Raw genomic sequence first — 26012 nt, 5'->3', positions numbered from 1 at the left:
CTCTGTGTCCAAGTTTTCCTTTTTATTAGGACACCAGTCATGTTGGATGAGGGCTCACCCTAATGGCCTCATTTTAACTCGATGATCATTATAAAGGTCCTGTCTCCCAATAAGGTCATGTTCTGAATTGCTAGGCTTAGCACTTCAGTGTACGAACTGGGGGGCAATTCAACCTGTAAGTCTTCAGATTTATTTTTTGTACAACCCTTCAACGAATTTGGAGAAACTACGTACCCCTCACACAGTTTAACATTGACCTTTAAGAAACTATAGGCTTAAAACGGTTCTGAAGGGTAAAATTGCTGGCATTTTGTAAATATTAACATTTAAAAATAAATAGTGACTCTTTCAAGTGTATCCAAAAAAATCTAAATACCATAACAATTTGATTCAATAATCATCATCTATTAAAAAATGCATGCATAATTTCCTATGGAAATGTGATATCTTTCCTATTTCCACATTCCGTTCCAATTCCCCCACAGAGTTTTTATCTTCGTGTTATATATTTTCACGCTGGGAAGTCCCAGTTTTGATCACCCTATTATACTTCTTTTTGACAAGATTATAAGTGGAAATTAAAATTTTTAAACGTTTTATTTCCTGGGATCATAAGGCTGTAAGTGTTTAAACTTTCTAATTGGTAGTGTTATCAGTTGAGCAAGAAAACAAAACTATATTAGAAAATAATTATCCTCTTATAATTTATTGAACAGAAGAAATAAAATATCTTTGAAAATGCTTCTCCACAAATGATATAAATAGTGCTTCTCCCTCCAATTAGTTCATGTATCTATTGATGAATGGCTTTATACTAGAACAATATGATTTCTGCAGTGACTTTTATTTCTGTCTTCCACCCCATTTTTATAGAAGTAACTGCTGAGAAGACTCATTCATAGTAATAAATAAGCGGGAATGAAAGGTGTTTGTTAAAGCAATTTTATCCAATTGTTTGAATTTTCTTCAAATTACATGCCAACTACTACCTAGTAATTTACTACCCCAAATTATTTTTAGTACTCTTCTTGTTAAACATCTATTAAATTCAGGGTGCCTGGGTGGCTCAGTGGGTGAGGTGTCTGACTCTTGATCTCAGTTCAGGTCTTGATCTCAGGGTCGTGAGTTCAAGCCCCGCATTGGGCTCTGTGCTGCGCATGATGCCTATTAAAAAAAAAAAAAAATTCTATTAAATTCTTCAAATTGGTGAAAGTTGAAAAACCACCTGACAAGCAAATGAGAGTTAGTTACACTTGCAAATTCCAGAAGAGAGACCTAGATTTATCAAACAGCTCTTGGTTACACCTGTTGCTCCTTCACTGTAAGCACCTTGTTTAGAACAGATTGCTCTCTTAGAGTTCTCCAAAAAAGCAAACTCTAAAATCAAGTCTTGGGGCCCCTGGGTGGCTCAGTCGGTTGAGTGTCCGACTTCGGCTCAGGTCACCATCTCCCAGTCTGTGGGTTCGAGCCCCGTGTCGGGCTCTGTGCTGACAGCTTGCTCAGAGCCTGGAGCCTGCTTCGGATTCTGTGTCTCCCCCTCTCTCTGCCCCGCCCCCGCTCATGCTCTGTCTCTCTGTCAAAAATAAACATTAAAAAAATTAAAACAAAAATAAAAAATAAGATCAAGTCTTGGGTTCAAGTGGTTTATCTGAAAGTTGATCCCCAAAAGTATATCACAGTGGGGACTTCCTGAGTATCATGTAGAAGGCACCTCAGAACTGTCCCACCAAAGGGCAGCACCTGCCCTTGTACGTGGCTGAGTACCAGAGAGAGTCCTCCTTAGGCAAAGGCTCTGGGCTTTACCACTAGAAAGTGCAGTGAGCCCCGAAGGGGGTCGTAGGATACACAGTACACATCAATAGTGTCGGTAACTGAAAGGAATAGAAACATTGTAACTTTTATTACTGATAAAAATATCTCATCACATTTTAAGGTCTGTTATCATCGGGTCGCCTGGGTGGCTCAGTTGGTTGAGCGTCCGACTTTGGCTCAGGTCATGATCTCACAGTCCGTGGGTTTGAGCCCCGCGTCGGGCTCTGTAATGACAGCTTGAAGCCTGGAGCCTGCTTCAGGTTCTGTGTCTCCCTCTCTCTCTGCCCCTTCCCTGTTCATGCTCTGTCTCTCTCTGTCTCAAAAATAATAAATAAACATTAATAAAAAAAAATTTTTAAAAAGTCTGGTATCATCATCAAAACCTTGAAGCTGCAGATTTATCTCATTTAATTTATAAAAAATATCCTTCTTACACTGATAAAACCAACACCCTCTGTCAAGCCTATCCACAAAATAAAACATCTTCTGACAGCAACAGTTTAACTTCGTTTTTGATTCCAGTAAATGTTAATACAGGATTCAAAAATCTCATTAGCCATTCCTTGAATCGAATTTGAATTTAATAGTACATACATATTAAACACTACTAAAACTAATGAGAAAGAAATTTCAAGATGCATATTGTAAAGGGATGATTTCAATGGTGTAGAGATTATTAATTTATTCCCTTATAATAAGTTATCCAAACAAGAAAATGAACTAACGTGTCTTGTCATTTAACTTACAATATTTTGTAAATGATATTTAGATACCATTTGGCTAACACTGTAAATTATTTTTGAAAAGAGGTATATGATGAAAAACATGGCATTGCTTTGGTAAGTGTGTTTGTGTGCATTTTTGGATTGTTGGTATTGTGCTATGGGGAGTAATTAAATTAGAACCCAGTATAGACGTCAGAAATAACATCATTGATTTTTAGATCTCAGGATAAAACTTGTCCTCATATTTAAAGGAAAAGGGGGCATCTGGGTGGGGGCGGGGGGAGGGTCTTAGTCTGTTAAGCGTCTGACTCTTGATTTTGGCTCAGGTCACGATCTTACAGTTGTGAGATTGAGCCCCATGTCTGGCTCTGTGCTGCGCATGGAGTTTGCTTAAGATTCTCTTTCCCTTGTTCCCTGCCCTTCCCCAGCTTGCGTGGGCACAAGAGAGGGAGAGAGAGAATTCTAAGCAGGCTCCCCACTGTCAACCCAGAGCCTGGCACGGGTCTCTATCTCACCAACCATGGGACCCTGCATGACCTGAGCCAAAATCAGGAGTCAGATGCTTAACTGACTGAGCCATCCAGGCGCCCCAACATGAAGCGTTTTATAAATAAAATGAGCTGGGAATTAATTTCAGCTAGAATAGACATTTAACTACATGCTTTTATACTGTGCATTTTAGCTGCTTTATTGAAGAGCACACACTGAAAGAAAGAAACGATGAACACATTTTATTTGTGGCTTTTTATCCAATTTACTTTGGGCAGTTTGGTGTCTCCATGTCAGATGCATTAAAAAAAAAAAACCACAGAGTCACTAACCTATGCTTTTCTGGCTTTTTAATGTTGTTTTTATTTCCAGCTAATGATACGCTTTAGGCATAAATATTGAGGATGGCCTAGAGGAACTGCTAAATTTTAACTTGACAAACAAGCGATGTCTCACAATACAACGAGTATGTGACGCTGAACATCACATGATCACAATGGAGTCAATGGTTCTCGAAATTTGCTCTGATATTCAGGTGCTTTGGATGACAAACGTGTTTCCAGACGAACTGTGCCTACAAACCAAGGTTTTACTGTATCTCATCTCAGAGCAAGGCTTTACTCCTAATAGAAATGTGCCTACAAACACTAGAAGACCAAAAGCTTTATGGTGCTCTGAGTAGTCCTTAAAGGAGGCTTCTCTTTTGTTACTCACAGGTTTTTGAACTCAGGAGCCATGAACTGAAGTAGGATTTGGGATGGATGTAGGAAGGGCTTTTGTGAACACAGGTAGTCTCTTAGGTCAGTCCAGTAAAATCCTGCAACCTGACGAACCCTTTGAATAGCCCCGGTGTAAAGAATACCGGGTTCCTGGGTGTGCACATGTTCAATGTTAAGAAACACGGCCAACATGCCCTCCACGGTGTTTGTGCCCATTTACACTTCCATCACCTGTGCACGAGTGTTCCCATCACTCTGGAGACTTGCCTCCATTTGATACGATACCATCAGACTTTGAAGGTTTCATCCACTTGGCGGGTGGATTTTGCTTTACAAGATTTCCAAAGAAGGGCAATGAGTTCATGGATTTTGCTTTACCTTTTCCAAATTATTGATGAGTTTTAGCTTATAGTTTGTCAGCTTGTCAGTTTGTCAGCTGAGTTTCTATGGCGGTAAATGATCCTTATTTCTTTCTTCCTTTTTTGTTTGATTTTTAGAATTAAATTTTGAAGCTATATATATATATTTTTTTTTAATGTTTATTTATTTATTTTGAGAGAGAGTGAGAGAGAGTGGGGAAGAGGCAGAGAGGGAGAGAGAGAGAGAGAGAGAGAGAGAGAGAGAGAGAATCCTAAGCAGGCCCCATGCTGTCAGCACAGAGCCCAAAACAAGGCTCGATCTCACAAACCATGAGACCATCGCCTGAGCCAAAATCAAGAAAGAGTCAGGCGTTTGACCCACTGAGCCACTCAAGTGCCCCTAAGTGCTTTATATATTCTATATGCTGATCCTTTGTCTGGCTTAGTGTTGCAAATACTGTCTCCTAATCTGTCCCTGTATCATATCTTTAACTTTAGAGTCACTGTCATTATTCTCATCGTCCAGGCCTGTTTAAATACCTTGTGTGCACTACCTCATTTAATTCTCACAATAGCCCTATGAAGGAGGGCTTATTATATCCCCATGTTACAGATAGAGAAAGTGAGGCATGCCAAGCCTTAAGGAAATTGATCAAGGTTGTCCAGCCAGTCAGGAGAGGAGCACTCATCCTTAATCACTAGACTTGCCTCCTATAACCTCATCTTAATACAATGCAAGCAATACTGCAGTGTTTAAGACGTAAGTTCAGTATAATACAAATGGTATTGAGTTTTATGGTCAAAAGCTATAGGCCATTTCATTTTGATTGGCATGAAGTCCTCACAATGGATTATATATTATGTGAGACCTGTGGATTACAAAAAGGAGAAAGAAAAAGACACAGTCCCTGCCCTCAGGGTGCTTGCAACGCAGGAGGGAAGGTAGTCGATTGCAATACTGTGTAATGAGCCCCGTAATAAGATCCAGCCGAGGACGCTGATAGAACATGCAGGAGGGGCCCTAACATGCAATCATGTGTGGTTCTACCAATAATCATGTCATACGAATGATCCCTGGCACATGTGCCAACCTTCCCTTGTCTTATACATTAGTTGAGACATAAATGTCCGAATTCATACGGCTGATCTGCTTGTTGAGATCTTTTTGGGACTCTGACTTGCCCATGGCAGGTTTCAGCGAGCATTTCCACCAGCATGCCAGTTACAGTTTGCTTAGAACGTTGTCGATGTCCTTATTCGTATCATTCACCACCCAAAGAACTGCTAAGAGACGTAGGATAGATTTTTGGAGACAAGTTGGGGGGGTGGGCAGCAAGCAAGCCAAACTGATCACCGTTCTGACGGTGGTTCGTCCCATTTTGCCTCTACTTCTAGAATACGGAAGGGTAGCATGGGCGAGGGGAACACAGAGCAAGGTGGTGATAAGCAGCTCTGGCCACAGAGGTGGGGGTGACCACGGCGGCTGTCCCGCTGTTTCCTTTCCTTTTCCTTCTTTTCCTCCCTTCTCCCCGCCCCCAACCACCATCAGACGCTGCAGAATCTCTTCAAGAAATTAGTGAAGCTTTAAGTTCTCATTTGAGCTGAAAATTACACAGCATCACTTAAAACTGCTGGCACCGCAGTTTATTCCTGTTTAAAAATGGGGGGGGGGGGACAAGTAATGCTGGACGCTAGATGGGAAATTTCAATTCTTCACTGCGTTTTGGAAGGAGGAAAGATTAGGAAAGGCAGGAGATCACTTTTGCCTGTGGGCCCTGGTGGTACCAAGCGGGAAAAGCACACCCACCGGTAAAGCCATTTGTGACTTCGTGCGAGAGCAAATGTTGTCTTACCTGGATTTTTCCTATTCTGTCATTCCAGATTGGTTATTTTTAAGCCCGCAAGCGCAAATATTCTTGGCTGCTAGTGTTCGGTCTCACCTCGGTTGCTATTTTAGCCATTGTCCTATAAAGGGACGGCCCTGTGATCTCGCAGGGTGCCGTGGAAGAGAGGGAAGAGAGGGGAGGCAAGGAGGAAAACGTGACCAGGAGGGCAGACGGGCTGCCACCAGGGCTGTTAGCAGGCACAGGTGAGGGGTGGGGGCAGGGGGAAGCGACCAGAAACAAAGTCCGGCAAAGTGCGGCTGCCGGGAGATGGGCTGTTTGCCATTTGTGAGAGTGAGTTTCCTTAAGGCTATGAAGGAGTAAGGCTGGGGTGACGCTAGCGACCGTAGCAAACAGACAAGAAGATGTAAGGGAACTTCTCGGCCCGTTATGCCCTATCCCCTTCCCTATTGGAAGAGGCAAAGGTGGAGGGAACTGGCGGAAAACAAAACAAAACAAAACAAAAAAACCAAAAACACGGAGTTTGCAGCATCGGTGCCAGAATCACAAAGCTGAGTACTCAAGGATGAGTTGGAGGCCGAGAGAACAACTTCATAGCTGGCTCCCTAATAAAGTCCACAAGGATGGAGCCTCAGCCACTTTATCATTGAATTCACTCCTAAGACACAGCCAGAGCCAGGACAGTGATTCAGGAAGCAGGGCAAGACATTTACCTTCCCCAGGAAAGAGAATACTATCAGTTTCCCTATGAAAATGTTTATTTTTAAGGTACCTCCGGGGGGTTACTCATGCACACTATTGAACATTATTTATTAGCGCATGCATTTATTTAACACATGTCGGGATGTACCTTCCAGGTTCATGGTCTTTACTGCCTAGGGATTCTGTAGGTGGAAAAGAGGGCTCATTTAAAGCCAAGTTTTCCACTGCGGCGATAGCAAATTTATCTAAAGCTGGCCAGGCTCCTAGGCAATTATCTTTCACCACGGTCCGTTCTCTGTCGCCAGGAGGGCTGCGTTAGAGAGAGAGAGAAAATTAAAAATATTTTAAAATATAAATGCCACACCATCCCCGCCACTTAATCCATTGCTTTTGCAATCTCTCAGGAAATTTGGGAGAGGAAGGAAGTTTGAGTCTCTGTCTTTAGGCACTGATTACATAAGGTGAGATTAATTTTCCCATATGGTGCATGGAATCCACCTCGCTGCTCTGCAGGCATACTTTTGCCTCACGTAAGTCTATTTGTGTCTAGCTAAGCACACAGAGTAGAGTGTAGCTTAGAATAGAAAAAAAAAAAAAAGAAATGGGAAGGTAAGGAGAAAAAGAAGTGTGAAAGGCAAAGAGAGAAACAGAGGACAATTTCATTCCAGGTTCATCCTTCAGGATGGGTCAAACCCATTAGGATCTAGTCATTCATTCCAACGTGTAACATGTATTGAACATTTACGTGCCAAGTATTGCAGGATAAAGTCTCTAGACACCAGGCACGCAAAGACAAAACGTGACCCCTACCTTCAAGAAGCTTCCTTTCCAGTGGAGAAGCTGCACGAGCGAAAGAAGTCATGGTGCAATGTGGCAAGGCTTCTAATTAATGAGATGTGCTCAGGGTGCCGCGAAAGAAGAGATGAATGGCACCAAAATCCCACTGGAAGTCTGGAAGGCTTCCTAGAGGGGATAGTACTTTTGGCTGGTCAAAAATAAAGGAAAGATGCCTGGGTGGCTCAGTCGGTTAAGTGTGTCTGGCTCTTGACTTTGGCTTGATCTCATGGTTTGTGAGTTCGAGCCCCGCGTGGGGCTCTGTGTGGATAGCACGAAGCCTGCTTGGGATTCTCTCTCTCCCTCCCCCCCTGCCCCTTCCTTATTCGCACAAACACACACACTCTCTCTCTTTCTCTCTCTCAAAATAAATAAATAAACTTAAAAAAAAGAAAAGAAAGTAGATAAGATTTGGGGAAGTGGGATCAGCATCTTTCAAGGCACAGGGACAGGAAACAGGTCAGTATAACAGAGCATGGGATGAGAGATGGAACAAGAGATAGGAGGAGACAGGGCTGTCAAAAACCATGAGAGGTATGGAATTTTCTCTACTTGCAAGCTAACAAGTTAGCTTGGCATGGTTTTGTGGATCGTGGCAGATGACACAAGATTCCCGGGTCACAGACAAAGTACTATGTTATTAATGGGGTAGCAAGCAGCTTTATCTTCAGCATATTTGCACTGGCCTCCTTTTTCCCCCAGATGACACAGAAGTCATGTGATGGACCCGGATGCATGCTACACATTCAGTAGGTTTGCTCTGAAGCTGAGGAACCCAGACCCAAAGGCACAGCCCTTTTGAAGCAAGCAGCTCTCAAGTCCCCCACTCCAAGGGAGCAAGCAGAAACAGTGACCATGCTGTCATCACCGGGATCTCCTTGGGTCCCTTTGTGACTGGCTGCAGGAACTGCTCAGTGTCAGGAGAGGGCAATTCTCGCAGTCTGGCATGCTTGGTAAGGGTATGCAGAGACACTCGGCCCCCATGCGGACTGCCTCTCCCAACAGGGGCCAGACAGTAAGCAGGGGCCGTCTCACGAAGGGCACTTTAGATGACGCTGAGGAATTTGAGCTTTGCCCCAAAGCATGTGGCGCCCTTGAAGACTTGGCCAGAGATATGTGCTGATAGGAGCTCCAATGTGAAAGGATGACTCTCGTAGCTGTGTGAGGAAAGGATCGGACAGCGAGCTGAGACAATGAAGAAAAGCTCGTTAGGTGGCAATCCCAGTATTCCGTGTGTGAAGTGAGCTACCAGAAGTCAAGGTAGCAGAGGAAGAGGTCGGGGGAAGGTGGTTAGTCCCAAGGGTATTATGCAAGGTAGGATCTGAAGCATTTTTGTGGAGCTGGTTAAAAACATTATTTTAGAGAGAATCTAAGTCAATATTACTGATAACTTAGTGTCCTGAATTTCATTAGCATTTTACACGTATCAGCTCATTTGATCTAACTCTTCGTGAAGGAGATACTATTGTTGTTTTACAGATGAGGAAACAGGTGCAGAGAACCTAGAAGGAGAGCCCTCCCGGTTGCCAGGCAGGCAGCTGGGTGGGTGGTAGTGTCTCCCATTGACATGACCCATAGCACATGTGGGGCAGGTCTGGGAAGGAAGATGAGGCATTCGGTTTGGGCCCATATTATGACCTGAATGTTTGTGGCCCCTCCACCCCCCAATTCATATGTTGGATCCCTAATCCCCAAAGTGATAATGGTATTTAGAGATGTGGTCTTTGCGAGGCGGCTAGGGTTGATAAGGCCATGAGCATGGCACCCTCATGATGAGGTCAGTGCTCTTCAAAGAAAAGGAAGACAAAGAATTCTGTCTTCGTGAGCATGCACTGAGTAAAGGTCAAGTGCGTGCGCAGAGAGAAGTTGCCGTCTGTCAGCCAGGAGGAAGGCCCCCGCTAGGAACTGAACTGTCTGGTCTCTTGATCTTGGACTTCCAGCCCCCAGAACTGTGAGAAAAGAAGTTTCTGTTGTTTAAGCCACTCATTCTATGGTGTTTTGTTATGGCAGCCCAAGTACACGGAGATAGCCCAGTTGAGCGTACGATATCTGGTCAACATGTGAATGGTGATTCTTAGTAGGTATCTGAATCCATAACTCTGGACTCCAGAAGGGAGGTCTTTGGGGGAGAAATAGATTAAGGAGTAGTCATTGAAGGGATGGGAAGTGAAATCACGAATTTAGATGAAACTGCCTGGAAAAGTGGGATGAATAAAAGGAGCAAAGGGTTATGGGATGAGGCTGAGGCAGGGAAACTAAAGAGATCCCAGGAAAAACTGCTTTTTTCACTCCTTTTTCTGCTTCTATTCTTGCTAGGACCTACACGCCCGCCTTACACAGGCCTTATAGAACAGATCGTGTGTGTCCTCCTTGTGAAGGTCATGGTGTTGATGATTTCTTTGGAGTCCTTCAGCACAGAGACCACGGACTCATCAAGACCCCCAGGTTCCAGGGCGTAAGTGATTTATGGAGGACACCTACACATTCGCATTTGTTTCTGGATGCCTGAGAAGACACGTGCACGGTGCCACAACCCTCAAGAGAAACCCCAGACCCCGAGCAAAGATGGGACTCACTCTCTTTTCCCTTCTGAGTCTCCCAGACACTCTGTCTGTGTCTACACTCCACATCTTCAGTCAACTCTGCTCTCACTTCTCCTTGGCTTACACATGATTTCTATCCTGCCTGAAGCCAAGGACTCCCCTCTGAGTCCTCGGACCCAGCCAGCCTGCATCAAAGCTATGAAGCTTGCATCAAAGCTACATTTCAGGGGCAGGTAGAAAGGAAAGCCCCAGAGAAGACCGACAAGGGATGATTAGAATGGTAAGAGGGAAAAGAAAAAAAAAAAAAGGAGAGAAGGCGCAGAAGCCAAAGGCGGGGAGAATTTCACGTAGAACAGAGTGCTTAATAAAAACTTGACCTCAGGGGTGCCTGAGTAGTTCAGCTGATTAAGTGTCAGACTCTTGATTTCAGTTCAGGTCATGATCTCAGTGTTGTGAGATTGAGCCCCGAATTGGACTCTGCACTGGGCATGGAGCCTACTTAAGATTCTCTCTTCCCCCCTCTCTCTCTCTCTCTCTCTCTCTCTCTCTCTCCCTGCCTCTCCCCCACTTTCTATGTCTCTCTAAATAAACCAAACAAAAAACTTGACCTCAGAAAGGTTGAGTAATGAAAGCACCGTGCGCACTGAGTAAGGCAATTTGCAGGTAATTTCTAAGTGTAAAGAGAGTAAGTTAAGGCAGTGGACAAGAGAGGAATCATTGAAATTTGGACTGTGGATGACAAACTTGAGATACCACGCGTTAGGTTACCTCAACGATAACTTCAGAGGATGTTCAACTGTGTTGGTTGGCAGGAGAAGTGAAGCAACAAAGTGGACAGCCGTTTGTTTGTTTGTTTGTTTTTTCTTTTTCTAAAAAGATGTGATTCCATATCTCTCTGGAAGAGAATACTGTTGGCTTTTAAGAAGGTCATAGCAAGAACATGCGCTCCCCTTGCATAGACTGGAAAAAGAGTGGGCATGTGTCCCAGAGAGCCTACTTGTAGTCTAGACAGGGTTTGGATTCTGATCCCGGTGCCTTGCTCCGCTGCAATAAAAATGGAAAGTGAGGGGTTAAGAGAACAGAGCCAGATCTCTTGTTGGTCGCGCTAAAATGTAACTGTTGTTTTTTAAAAAGCGTTAGAAGTGTTGTAAGATAGTAGGAAGCAGGGATAGGCCAAAAAGACCATGTGGCGGAGACCTCTCTTATCTTTCACTGCAGTTAATTAATCAGCTCAGAGAGAAGATAAAGGAGGTAGAAATGCTTAAAAAATAAATAAATAAAACATGGGCATAGGGTCAAGCAGAGCACTTGTTGTAGGAGATGATTATTATAATTAATGGTGATACATATGGATGATGTCAATTTGTAAAAGCTCTGAGGGCCTGGGAATTCTTCCATTCTCTCGTCCTCTAGGCCTTGGCTAACTCAGCTACTCCTCCCTGTTAACCCGCTGACCCTGCTGCTGTCTTCGTATTTTTGGTGTGTGTGTGTGTGTGTGTGTGTGCACACACGTGCACATGTGCGCAATTCTGAATAGCTAGATATATATCGCTATGGAAAGTAGTTCTACAGACAGCAAGTATCCCAAGAATACGCACATGTGCGTAATTCTAAATAGCTAGATATATATCGCTATGGAAAGTAGTATCTACAGACAGCAAGTATCCCAGAATCCCAGCAAATATCCCAGATATCCCAGCAATATCCCAAAAGGGCTGGACGATAGGCTTAGTTGAATGTAATCCAAAGTGCAATCAAGTTCATGGTCTCCCGTGATTATCAAGAGGTAGCCTTCTCATCTAAGATGGAAAAGTAGGATGTTCTTTCCCAATATGGACTGTTGCACATTAACCAGCTTACTGAAGAACTACTAAATTTTAAAGTTGGAAGAGTTTTTAGAAATCAAAATTTCTAACTCTTTATCCCTGTAGATGAGAAAAATTGAGGCCTAGATAGGCTAAGTTATATCTCCAGGGTCACACGGCTGGACAGTGGCATGGCCAGGATCGGTACAAAGGTTTTCCAGTAACTTACTATTACTCATTTCATGTGGCATATGTGTGAATAGAAGTTAAATATATTATTGTGTGCTCGGACACATTTGAATATATTTTTTAAAACTCTGCTCTCACTGCTTTACACGTATGTTTTTCATGCACAGACATGGGTTCAAAGACCTATCCAGCTTTTACTTGTATATTCTTGAAAAACAAAATTTTGTTATTTGCAGAATATCAAGCTGTATCATTGAGAACCTTAACCCTTTCACCATTCTATATCCTAGCTTTTTTTTTTTTTATAAGATTTTATTTATTTATTTCAAGAGAGAGTGGGAATGAGCGAGGAAAGGGCAGAGACAAAGGGAGACAAAGAATCCCAAGCAGGCTTCATGCTGACAGCACAGAGCCTTGACTTGGGGCTCAATCTCACGAACCGTGAGATCATGCCCTGAGCCGAGATCAAGAGTTGGACGCTCGACCGAATGAGCCACCCAGGCGCCCCCTCGATATCCTACCTTTTAAAATCTAAATATCTAAATCTTTTGGGGGAGGGGTGCCTGGCTGGCTCAGTTGGTAGAGCATACAACTCTTGATCTCACGGTTGTGAGTTCAAGCCCCAGGTTGGGTGCACAGATTATTACTTAACTACGTAAAACTCATAAAAATAAAAAAAAAAAATTAAAAAAACGTCTTCAGGGAATATTTCAGGCTGATGATAAAGGAAATAATATAGTTGGCTGGACATAAGCTCAAGGTCTCTTTGATAAGCCAGAACGATTCCTTAGGAGACAGGCTGGTCTCTGAGCTGTGAAGGGAAGAACAGGAAGGGTCGAGCTACAGAAAACTTCAGGGTCTCAGTGGCGATCTCTCTAGCTCCTGTTTGGTCTTTTCGGGAGGCCTGTGCCAACTCGTCCATTCACCTTTGAAAGTTGCTGTGAATTCCCTCTTTTAAATATAGCAATCACGCCCCAGATGCCTGTTATTCTCTCTGACATCAAACGGACAGCTCATGTTCTTTACTGGCATTGTTTCCAGTAGGTCCAGAATGGCCTCCTACAGCAGGCCGTGGGTTCATTAGTCATAATTTCCCATCTTTGCTCTTCCTTTCTTCTTTCCATCAGAGCCTGTAGCACCACGTATGATAACATAACTTATTTTCATGAACGTTCATATTTGTTACTGCTTATTTCCATTTACCTTTGGAAAGCTCTGATGACAACTTCCAATCCAACTACTTCTTAACTCTGTGGCTAGAACCAAATCACTCTGGCTTCTCAGAGCCTTTTTTTTTTTTTTAACCTCTGTAAATCTGTAAAGTTTATACCTGATCTCCTGCTCCAAGGAGATTAAAAGTAGGGAAGTGCTTGACATTTTCCAGTGTGATAAGCTGAATTCAAAGATGGGCCCCCAAGATTCCCATCCCCTGGTTTATATACCCTGTATAATCGCCTCCCCTTGAGTGTGGGCAGGACCTGTGACCATGATAGGGTTTCACTGCTATGAAAGGATTACTAATCAGTTGACTAGGAGTTCATCAAAAAGGGTGGGCCTGGCCTAATCAAGTGAACCTTGAAAGAGGAACGATAGCTTTCCTAAAGGGAGATATAAAGCCAGAGAGGTGCTCCTGCTGACTCTGAAGTCAACAGTCTTGCTGTGAGCTCTCTATGGAGGGTGGGCCTGTGAACTTGGCAGGGACTTGAGTGTGGCTTCAGGGAGCTGAAAATGGTCCCCAGTGGACAGCTACCAAGAAATCAGGGATTTCAGACATACGGCTGCAAACAAAAAAATTCCACCATCATCTGAGGGAGCTTGGAAACAGGCTCTTGTCCAGTTGAGCCTCCCAGTGGGAATACAGTCCAGCCAACGCCTCCATGACAACCTGGTGAGACCATGAGCAGAAAGCCCAGCTAAGAATGTGGTGGAGCTCTGGTCCACAGAAGCTGTAAGGTAATAGGTGACTGTCATTTTAAACTAAGTCTGTGCTAGCTATTATGCAGCAGTAGAAACTAATACAGCTACTCAGTACCAAACACCAAGCGGTGAGGGGTGAGGGAAATGGACGTTCTCTCTTCTCGCCTGACACCCCCCCCCCCCCATTCCGACCGCTGGGGCACAGGTGAGATCAAGCAGATGTGCCTACCTGGAACTTTGAATCTCGGGGGAGGGATACAAAGACTCAGAGACTATTAGAGGTCAACCCCTGAGGTCAGAGGCAGGGGGAGCAGTGCCTCGCTCAGCTTTCAGACAGGATGTGACCATGTGGTCGTGCCACATGGAACCAGGTCCCCTTCGTTCCTGACTGTTCTCCGTGTTTGGTGTTCGTGTAAATCCTGTGAACCGATACATTGCCTTTCCGATGCATTTATTTCTGTTGCCATTAGCCAGAAAGTGCTTCTGTGATTTGCCACCAAGAACTTTGATTATTATAGATCATACATGTGAAAGTGCCTCGTAAACTGTGACAGATACCATGGATGTAACATATTATTTTGACTGTTTCTCTGCCTTCACTTTTCTTCAGGCTCCTGTGTATGACCTCCGGCCTTCTCTGGGCTGTTATAATTCTTGGTGTCATTCTGCCCATTGATATTCCAATAAATAAGGGTACCTTGATTCTAATAAACAAATGGAACTAATAGGTCAGTCTGTGAAAACGAAGAGGCCATTATCAAAAAACACTGAAGGACATTTAGGCTCTCAGAGACACAGAGAGGGACCATGGGGGCTTGAGTGGCCTGTGTAGGTTTAAAGGACTTGCCTCCAGTCAAACTCAGAGGTCAAACGGAACAATCTCTACCTGTCTTCAACCCTTCAGGAGGCAAGTGTCTGCTACCGTGGGGCTCTCCAGGGAAGACGTGTCCTGGATGATCCTTCAGAATGGGCTTGCGCCTTAGAAACGTACCTTCCAACGGGCTCAAGTTCACATCGAGGGTTCACACCTGTCCTGTAATGAACCAGAAGCCTGTGTGTTATCTTCTCAGACTCCCTGCATTTCCACCACGGACAGAATGGGAAACCAATGAAAATAGAAGCATCATCTTTGAGAACAGATGATTACAAAGCACAGTTTAAAAAAAAAAAAAAAAGAAAACCAACACACAGGGACGCCTGGGTGGCCCAGTCGGTTAGGAGGCCGACTCTTGATCGCTGCATAGGTCATGATCTCACCGTTGGTGAGTTCAAGGCCTGCATCGGGCTCTGCGTTGATGGCGTGGGGCCTGCCGAGGATTCTGTCTTTCCTTCTCTCTGCCCCTCCCAAACAAACAAATCCCATCACACAAACACAAAACCACTGCCTTCTTCAGAGTCGTCTCAGGGGTCACTGGCGCGAGGCTGGGCAAGAGGGGTGGGGGTGGGCAGCCCACCACGTGCAGTCCTGGAGGCTATGCTCCTGGATCACGTGTTGGGTGTTGGGGCTGTAACCAGTGTGAGAGCACCTGAGAGCAGGTCTATTTTGTTCTGACCAGCTAAACCCAGGGCCCGTGGATCAATTTACAAATGGCCAGTGGGGGCCCTGGGGACCCTTTGTGGGAAAGGCCTCTGCGTTTGAAGAATGAGGACTCCGACCATGACTTTCCCCACTCACCATATTTGCATCCAGTTCCCAGCGAGGAGGGAATGAGGTGTTTGTCCGTGACTCCCGGCAGGAGATCTCTGGTGAACTGAAAGGCAGGCCTACCTGGGGCCGGAAGCAGTCAGGGACTAACTGTTGTCTGTAGAGCACAGAGCAGGTGGAGGGAGGAAGAGGAATCACCGGTGGCGGCGTGGTGCTGCACAGAATAGCTTCCCAGGATACCCACCGGAGGATTGCATTTAAGTTCCTAAATAGGGAAACAGCTGCCAACGTGACCTCAGTAGAGGAAACTGTAAAAAAGAGTGAACAAATTTAGCAACCTCGGGTGGCAGTTTACTTGTAACCCTTGGGACAGAAATGGGGAGCGTGACAGAAAGCCAGTGGCACCGTGACAGAGGGAGGGGCGGAGCGCATGCGTGGTAGAAGGCGCTGCTGGGGGAGGAGCAGAGTGAGGACCGGAAGCAGGCGCACCGACCTCGGGGGCATCAGGCCAGACTGGGCTGGGCAGGGGGGGGCACGTAGAGGGATCAGGCTGGTGGCTGCCCTGGCCTGGCTCTGGGCAGAGTCACATCTGTCTGAGGTTCTTCATGTTGACTAGGCATTCACTGCCCATCCCTTGGCATAGGAGCAAGCAGAGGGCCGCCAGGGTCTTGGCAGCTTTTGAGCCCCATGGAGTCTACGTGATCCCTTTCTTTGACAGTCCCAGGCTTGGCGGGGAACGGGGTCATGTGCCAACTGCTGCAGCAGAATCAACTGGCCACCAACCCCTCTTGGTGGCTATGAGGTCAGAAGAGTTGCACCCCTGTCCCTTCCCTCTGTAGTTATGAACGTGGCCTGTGATGTAGCGAGGCCTTGTAGCTTTCAAATTTCCTCTGCAAATGATGCTTTCCATTGAGGATAATATAATGTCAGTGTTCCAAGGCTCAAAAGATAACTCAAAATAACAAAACAAAGTGTAAATCATATTTTCTGGTTTATGTAGAAATGAATATGGTTGTAAGCGCGGTACTTTGTGTTTAGAAAAATCGACCGCCAGTTTATACACACCGTTCCCTTTATTCGTATTACCGAAAAGTCAGAGGTGCGGCATTTAAACTCGAAACGTGCAAGCTTCCATGAGAGAACTGGGAGGCCGGGGTTTGCAAATGCTTGGACAAGTTGCTGGAAACTGGCCCCAGATACTTTTGTAATGGACATTCTGAATAGTGGCTCTGTGCAAAAGCTTTGGTAAGGCTGAGAGCAGGAGAATACTGATTGGGAGCCCTCCACCCTACCAGGGGTTGACCAGTTGGCCAGGAAGGAAAAGCACCGTAGTAGGAGCAGGTGGAAGGTGATATGAGATACATTGTATCTTCTGATTGTCACAACATGATGGTAGGATTAGCATCTCCTTTTTAGAAGTTAACAGTCACATACCTAAGGACACACGGTTAATAGGTGGTCAAATAATGATGATGGTGGGGCGCCTGGGTGGCTCAGTCGGTTAAGTGTGTGACTTCAGCTCAGGTCATGGTCTCGCAGTTTGCGAGTCCGAGCCCCGCACCGGGCTCTGTGCTGACAGCTCAGCCTGCTGAGTTGCGGGTTCTGTACCTCCCCTTCTCTCTACCCTCCCATGCTCACTCTCTGTCTCTCTCTGTTTCTCAATAATAAAAATTTAAAACTTTTTAAAAAAATGTTGATGATGGTGATGGTAATGACAATGAGGGGGAGATGCTACCTGTGTATCGTGCTTTTCTGCTTACAGAATAAATTATTATTCAATAAGTGAGATCCTTGGGTCCCTATAGTACACAGGTGATGCAGATTTTGTTATGATCATTTTTATTTCTGGTGTCGGAAAATTTGGACCAAAACAGCTTTTTAAAAATAAGTACTGAAACGTAATACTTATTGAAATAATGAATCAAAATCCCTCTTTCATATTCATTGCAGGCCCGCCAATTTTTAGCTGTGTGACATTAAGCAAACGACTTAACTTCTATAAACCTTAGTCTCCTGGCACTAACTTCCCAGAGTATAAGGCACGAATGTGATGATCATTGTAAATTGTTTTGTATTGTTAGGGCTTAATAAATATTAACTACTTAAAAATAGTCATCATTAGAGGGGCTCCTGGGTGGCTCAGTCGGTTAGGTGACCAACTCTTGACTTCGGCTCAGGAAGTCATGATCATGGGTCATGATCGTGAGATTGAGCCCCAAGTCTTGGGATTCTCTCTCCTTCCCTGTCAGTTCCCCACTTGTTCTTGCTCGCTCTCTCTCTCTCTCAGAAAAGAAAAAAAAAAATCTTAAAAAAAAAAAAGTAAATAGTTACCGTAGAGATTCAAAAGTCCTTGCGCCTTTTTCATGGGATTTATTTCACAAAATTGTTACAAGAAATGTTTGAAGATTTTTTTTATTTTGTATTTATTTTGAGAGAGAGACACACACACACACACACACGGGATGGGGGGGAGGGGCAGAGAGAGAGAGGGAAGGAGAGAGAATCCCAACCGGGCTCTGCACTGTCAGCACAGACCCCAATCCTGATGTGCTTCAGCTCACAAACTGTGAGATCATGACCCAAGCTGAAATCAAGAGTCGGATGCTCAACTGACTGAGCCACCCAGGTACCCCAAAAAGACTTTTTAATAAGGTGTTCATATCCCTGAAGTGTACCATGGCATAACCAAGACAAGCTAGATTGAAGATATATTGTCTACTTATGTATTTTGTGTCTCTTGTGCTTTCTCCTCAGTATATTAACTCAAGAAATACATGGTTAATGCCTCCTCTTTCAAGAGCTTACAGTCCAATGGGGCAACCATTTTTGTGGGTAATCCCAGTATAGTGGGGTGAGTGCATGTTGACTCAGCAGTTCCACTGTTAATTATTTTCCTAGGAGAAAAGAGAAAAAGGTTCAATATGTAGCCGCAAAAGTACTTGCACAGGATTGTTCATGGCAACTTTATTTACAATGGCTCAAACTGTAATTGACTGCAATGTCTAACAGTAGGATTATGGAAAACCAGATTGTGATAAACCCATACACATTAAAAGCAACAAAAAGGATGAAATGTGGATGCACAGACATGGGAACCTCAAGAACATCATGTCCATGCTGAGGGTAAGAAGCTAGACACAAAAGAGTACATGCTATGCAATTGATGCGAAATTCTATAATAGATAATGTTAATCTATGGTGAAAGGAATCAAAGTGATTGCCTGGGGTCGGAGGTGGAACAGGTTTTGACGGGGAAGGGGCATAAGTAACCTTTCTGGAGTGATGGGAATGTTTTCTATCTTGATGGAGGTGGGTGTGGGATAGGATTCAGAGGTGTATGCATTTGCCCGAAGTCACCAAATCAAACAGGTAAGATGTGTGCATTTCACTGTATATAAATTCTACCCTAATAACAAAAAGACTCTTAAGTCTTTTATGTTTTTACACTTTTATAAATGGTATTTTTTAAAATCTTATTTCCCAAATATTTACTATTAATATATAGCAAGTCAATTACTTTTTGCATATTGACCTTGTATCATCTATCGGTAAATCCACTAATTCATTCTGGTAGTTGGGCTTTTTTATGTCATTTTCTTCAGGTTCTGCACATGGTAAACCTCCTTCAAGCTTCCATTTCCCTTAACTACCCACTTATGTTTCCCATTTGTGTCCCTCTGTTCTACAGTTGGGATCATTTCTTTGATCTTCTTGTTCTCTGTAGCTTAGTTGATTCTGCTCTCAGACTCCTCCTTTGAGTTTTTAATTTCCATTTTTGTATTTTTCATTTCTGAGGTTCCATTTGGTTACTTGTCAAATCTGTTAGGTCACTCTCCCTGCCCCCACCCCAAGTTCCTGTTTACTGTAGGTAGTTTTAATTCTCATTTCTTTAAACATAGCTATGTTATAATTTGCTTCTGATTATTCGGGAAACTTAAGTCTTTCAGGATCTGCTTAGATAGTGAGGTTTCTTTTTTCTGCTGTTTTTTTTTTTTCTCCCACTGTTTATAACTTATTTTCTTGTGGCTAGGCTATCATGACTTTGCACTGCTCACTATCTATGAGACACGATTTTTGGTGGTTACCGTGGCTTGGGTGAAAGAGCTCTTTTTCAGTTTTGCATTGGCTTCTGCCAGACATGTGGGGACACTATCTCTCTGTAATCAATTCAAATTAAGTCATGGCTTAAAGTTTTCTGCACCACTCTTGGGTTTTTAATTTAGGTTATAATTTCTCAGGGGGCTAGCCTCTGGGTAGAACTACCCAGGGACAGATTGTGTGTGTGTGTGTGTGTGTGTGTGTGTGTGTGTGTGTGTTTCCCCACTCCTTTGCCCTATCCAACATTATGCCATCTCTATCTTGGGAGGTTTTTTTTATGGGGGCAGTGGAGGGGAGGAGTGGCTTGTTTTACTTCTGATTTATCTTTATCCTGAGGATTCTTCCTTTGGGATTCTAGGTTAACACAAGAGAGGTGTCTAATATTAACTTTTCAACCTGGTGGACACTGAGCTTTGACGTCTTCTTTCTCTGTAAAGTCTTCAAAACAGGTATGTAAGTCCCCCAAATATGTCTTCAGGGCAGAAGGCTTTTGTTGCTTTTCTTGCCTTTATGGGTTCTTGGAGCCTCTTAGACTTGGTCTGATAATTTCCTAATTGTTATTTTTTTCATGTTTTTAAAGAGATTAGAAAATTATATTTTCCATTGATTTTAGCATGTTGGTTCAAATGGCCTAGCCCTTCATTATTGGAAATAGAGGAAAATAAAATTTTGAATATTTCTAATAGGTCCTTTTTCATAATTTCTAGGTATAAAAATACCTAAATTGGTAAATTTCACTATGTGAAAATTTAAAATTCTGCATAGGAAGAAATAAAGGACATAAAAAGGAAAGAAATCATAAGGACGAAGGAAAACAGACATTCAACAAATAGGAAGAAGTATTTGAAACTCAAAGAAGCTCAAACTCAAGAGAAAGGAGTGATTTTCTTAACATATTTAGAGCTCTATATTATCGTTGACTGATGCATAACAAATTACCCCCAAATTTAGCAGCTTAGGACAACAAACATTTAGTACCTCTCAGTTTCTGAGGTACAAGAATATGGGAGTAGCTTAGCAGGATGATTGTGGCTCAGAGTCTATCGTAAGATTGCAGTCAAGACTGCGGTCAGCTGGGGCTGCGGTCTCATCTGAAGGCTCAGCTGGGGCTAGAGGGCCCCCTTCTAAGGTCTTTCATGTGAATCTTGGCAGGAAACCTCACATCCTCCGTAGTCACTTGCTGAAGGTGTCAGTTCCTCACCACGTAGACTTCTCCACCAGCAGCTGGCTGACGTTGCAGCTGGTTTTACTCCAGAACAAGTGACTCATGAGACAGTCACCAAAAGAGAAGCCAAATGTGTTTTACAGACTAATATTGAAAATGACACACCATTCCTTCTGCCCTACACTGTTGGTCACTGAGACCACCTGGTACAGTGTGGGAGGTACCTATGACTGAATGTGGATGTCAGGGAGTGAAGGTCATCTGGAAAGTCTTAGAGGCTGCCCACTATAGGCTCCTGAAGTTCAATACAAAATAAAAAACCCCAAAGAGAAAAATAAAAGGTACAAAAGTCTGTGCATTAAAAACACATACAAATAATACATATTAAGATACATCTTAAACATGACAAGGGGTTCAACCTCATTCAAAGTAAGAATCATACAAATTAAAACTATAGAGAGATGCCGTGTCTACCCATAAAACTGTATAACCCACTCTACTTTTGAAGATTTAGGGAAACAGGGTCTCATATTTTGTCAGCAAAGGTAGACATTGGTGAAACCTCGAAGAAGAGTAATTTGGCAATAACTATCAAGAGTGAAAATACACATTTCCTTTGATCCAAAAATTCCATTTCTAGAAATTTATCCCAAGTATATTCTGGCACATATGCAAAATGATGTCTGTTTGAAGATCTTTATTGCAGCATTGACTTACAATAGCAAAAGATTGGAAACCATCTGAATTTCCATCTAAAGGGAACTGATTACACAAAGTATGGCAATATACATATAATGGAATTCTATGCATTTCTTAAAAAGGAATGCAGCAGACCTCTTTATACTGATTTAGAATTTTCTCCATCATGTACTGAAAGATGTGAAAGCAAGGTGCAGAAAAGCATGTTGTCACTTGTGAAAAAAACATATATTTATGATTGCACATGAAGGCAATATCTCTGGAAGCATATGCAAGAGACTGGAATTGTAGTTGCCTTTGTAGAGGGGGACTGTGTAGCCAAGGAATAAGGGTATGAAACAGACTTGCTTTTAATGCATTCATTATTGTATATTTTGAATTTTATAATGTGTGTATTAACCACTCAAAATAATTTTTAAATATATATATATTTTTATAATTTTTTGAGAGAGAAAGAGAGTGCATGATTTGGGGAGAGGGGCAGAGGCAGAGAGAGAGAGAATCCCAAGCAGGCTCCACACTCCACATGGAGCCCAGTACAGGGCTTGAGCCCATGACCCTGGAATCATGACTCGAGTTAAAATCAAGACACTCAACCGACTGAGCCACTCAGGAGCCCCACGTATATTTTTTAAAGTATGCTGTGATAAACTGAAATGATAGTGCCTTAAGCTAAGCTGACATCGATAGAAACAAAGAGAAGCAGAATTGGCAGGGCACGGTGAATAACTGTATCGGTGAGTGGGAGAAGGGAAAGTTCAGAATGGTGCTCATATTCCTGGTACAGGACCTGAGCAGATAGAAGACAGAGAACCCAAGAGCATATCTCTTAGAAGAAATTTCTGTAGCTGATAAAAATTATCAAGTTTTAGTAAAACAAAACCCACATTTTAAAAAATTCAAGGCTATTCTTTTCTATATTGTACCATAAGCTTCTTGCAATTGGAGATTATACTTTAAATGTCCTTGTATCTCTTACAGAATCTCATATGGTGTTTGACTTGTTATAGATACACAGTAGATATTTGTTAGATGAATGTCTGAAGATGAAATTTGTAAAAATGTGTTTTATCTCTTCAGAAGGTAGATTAAATAATTGCCCAGATATGTGCCGAGGGTGAGCATCAAAGAGATTGAAAATAAAAAATCTTATCATCTCTTTACCCGAGGGTGAAGGGGCACAGGTGGAGAAAAGATGAAGTTCATGCAGAAAGTTGCTTAATTGGAACAAGACACAGAACTTTCAAAACACAAGATAATTAGTTTTCCTATCTCTAAAATAAGGGGAAGAGCCCATTTAGCCACCAGAGGGCTCTCATCATTCCATTTCATTGTAGGCCTAGAATTATTCATGAGACAGACAAATGTAGTCAAAGACCCACAGAGACTAGATCTCCTCCCCCACCCCATTAAATTTATACTACCGTTGTAAGGACGTCCTGCCACGTCATCTTATTACAAGATGAGAGAATTGAAACTCAGCACATGTGCTTTAAAGGCTACATTTCCAAATGTCAAGGATTGTCTTGTGTGAATTTAAAACTGAACTTATCTCTAGGACCCTGTAACACGAGGACTGCTCGGAAGGTTTTCCCATATATGGGATGGCAAGAAGGAGGAAGTTGCAACGCACTGTATGCCCTGATGTAAACCACTCTAAAGTAGCAATGTTTGTTGAAATTTTAGGGCTTTATGAAGACTTACAGGGTTCCAAAAACTAGGATTACTAGAGTCTACGCATTTACAATTGTGTATTGCTTTCTCCCGCTTTTATTCTGCTGGGTGCTATGTAATGGTCTCTTATTTGTACTTGAAGTCAGGGAATTTTGGGGACCTTCTTGTTGATTTTGTGAAGGCATTCAGACAATTAGTTAGTGTCCGTTCCATTAATATCTTCTGACCCCCCGTGCCCTCATTAGCCGCTTTGTCCTCTGTGACTTAACACTGAATCTACAGGATCACAAATGATAACCTATAAATATCCTTCATTGGATTAATAGAGGCTTTGAGTTAAGCGAGCAGAGAAGGACGTGGATGTTTATCGGTTTCCAGACACTGGGCTGTATTCTAGGTCCATTACGACATTCCATCCATACATTACAGTCACTCTAGCACAAGGTAGGTATTGTGCCCTCAATTTATAGATGAGGAAGCCCAGCTGTGAAGGCTGAATGAGTCACCCAAAATGGTAAATGTTGCGGTAATGGGACTAACTGAATTTTGCCTGCTTATCGTGTTTGTGCTCTTTCTGACATTACATTTCCCCCCTAAAATATGAACTCATGCCTTGGGCTTTCTTTATCTCTGCCTACCACCCTCTCCTCAAGCCATTCAGGGATCTTTGGTGGGGACTTCAGGCAGTGTCTCCCACAGTATCTCCTGGGAGTGTGGTGTAATGGTGGTTACAGCAACAGCACAAGGTCTCTCCCCAGTGTCCCCCCGCCCCCAACTGTCCATCAACCATAGTGGACATAGGAGACAGCGACGAGACCCCAGCAGGTCTTTTGTAGTAACTGGTTTGGCCATGGCTGCTCTTCCCATTCCAGCTACTGATGACCTTTGACCCTGGGACAGCCTGCCAGGAAACACAGGTAGGGTTAATGGGCCACCAGATCAGTAACTGTGCTCCCTGATGGGAACTTTATGTATTGACCATCTGCACTGAACTTGTATAATAATTAGACTTGCTTCCAGGAGGACAGCACAGTGGCCCAAAGTCAAGAGGACATATGCTTATGGGTTTGTTCTGATTCCTTCACACCTTCTCACCCAGTTCCCCTGGAAAGCAATGCTATAGGAGCAAGATGGTAACGTGAGGGTGGTTGTAAAATCTGTTAACTGTGGAGGACAGTGGCCTTTAGCACCTCAATCAGAAAGCCACACCCAAGACCACAGCCCTGTAGGGTCATTAGCACATGTGAAGATGTACCAGGCAGACATCTTCCCTGTGCGGTCCAGCCCATCCCCATCTGAGGCAGAGCATTTTGAAACCCCAAGCCCCCTCAGAGTCACGTGTGGAACAGTCTTGCAAGTTCATTTTCCAAGCAACGCTCCAACACTAGGGTTTTCTTGCTGAAATCTGTTCCACTGAATGGGCTTATCCGAGGGAGGGCAGACTGTTGTGTCTTTGATTGGATGATGTAGGATTTTGGGCGATTCTTGAATGAAGGGAAGAGAGACACACAGAGAGAGAGAGAGAGAGAGAGTTTGGCAAACGGAAGCTGAGGGCTTATTATAGGCCTATGAGTCACAGGCACTGCAGGCAAATGATCTGGAGAGGGGCGAATGAGTGGGGGTAGGCGTGAAGCAGGGCTGGAAGGCAGACCCAGGGAAAGAAAGCCAGGGCAGGGAAGAGGAAAAGTAGAGTGGATTAGTCAGGGTTCTCCAAAGAAACAGAACCAATAAGGTTTAGTGTCTGTGTGCATATGTGTGTGTACATATATATGTGTATGTACATACATACGCGAGGGGGGGGGAGCATTTTAAGTGATGGGCTCATGCAGTCGTAGAGGCTGGCAAGTCCAAAGTCTGCAGGGTCGGCCAGCAGGCTAGAGACCCAAGGGAGAGGCCATGCTGCAGTTCCCGTCCAAAGCCTGACCCCTGGCAGAATTCCCACAAGGGGCCCCCACCGTGTCCTTGCAGTCTGGGCTCTTTTGCTTCTAGGGAAGTGTGTTGAGGTCTAAGGTAAGCATGAGGATGCCCAACCACAAAGCCTGCAGAGGCCTTTGAACCGTTCTCAGGTCCTGGCCCCACACTCTGCCTCAAAGTTACATCCAAAGGAACCAGGCAGACAGTCACGCCACCAGATTTGCCGAGCATTAGGATGGCTGGACTCTAGAAGGCAGCTTGGAAAGAAGGTTCTTCCGGGTGATGTTTAAAACAACCTGAAACTTATTATGTTCAATCAGACTTCAGCTGCCACCGTGTCCGAGGAAAATCCAAGGAGAATTCCCATACATCAGTGCTTCCAACTTTGGCTGCACACTGGAGTGACCTAGAGGTGCTTTTAAAATTCCCAATGCCTAGGGTGCGCCCGGGTGGCTCAGTCGGTTGAGCATCCGACTTCGGCTCAGGTCATGATCTCACAGTTAGTGAGTTCGAGCCCCACGTCGGGCTCTGCGCTGACAGCTCAGAGCCTGGAGCCTGCTTCAGATTCTGTGTCTCCCTCTCTCTCTGCCCCGTCTCCACTCATGCTCTGTCTCTCTCTGTCTTAAAAATAAAAAGAAAACATTAAAAAAAATTTAAATTCCCAATGCCTAATCTATAGCCCAGATGGATTCAAATCTCTGGAGGAGGGATCTGGGCATAAGTATGTTTACAGTTCCCAGGGATCCCAAGGCTGAATAGTTCTGCTCTACTCCTCCATCAGCCCTCTGTATTTCTATTCAATGTCCATTTAACCCATTTTCGTGGCCATTCAAGCTGTGAGGCCCAGGAAAGAGGCTCTTCCACAATAATGAGGTTTTC

The 26012-nt window shown here is 43.8% G+C and overlaps 1 protein-coding gene and 1 long non-coding RNA gene across 3 annotated transcripts in view; both read right to left on the bottom strand.

The window, feature by feature from the left end:
- Positions 1–1133: 1133 nt before the first annotated feature.
- On the bottom strand, positions 1134–16398 carry LOC122219562. Of its 2 annotated transcripts, XR_006202443.1 has the most exons (4): positions 15614–16398; positions 14825–14971; positions 6799–6960; positions 1134–1164 (listed from the first exon to the last, which is right to left on the bottom strand). It is a non-coding gene; the product is annotated as an uncharacterized LOC122219562 (long non-coding RNA). The 2 variants fall into 2 exon arrangements; XR_006202442.1 differs by lacking the exon at positions 1134–1164 and having other exon boundaries at positions 6689–6960.
- A 1923-nt stretch (positions 16399–18321) lies between these two features.
- LOC122219561 (androgen dependent TFPI regulating protein) overlaps positions 18322–26012 on the bottom strand; it is an 83042-nt gene continuing 75351 nt past the window's right edge. The window contains exon 7 of the mRNA XM_042937895.1: positions 18322–18477. Within this exon, the coding sequence (XP_042793829.1) occupies positions 18470–18477 (8 nt within the window). The 3' untranslated portion in view covers positions 18322–18469. The remainder of the gene's footprint in view (positions 18478–26012) is intronic.

The sequence above is a fragment of the Panthera leo genome, chromosome B2, assembly GCF_018350215.1.
Source record: "Panthera leo isolate Ple1 chromosome B2, P.leo_Ple1_pat1.1, whole genome shotgun sequence".
Lineage (NCBI taxonomy): Eukaryota > Metazoa > Chordata > Mammalia > Carnivora > Felidae > Panthera > Panthera leo.
This window is presented reverse-complemented; position numbering and strand designations above follow the sequence as displayed.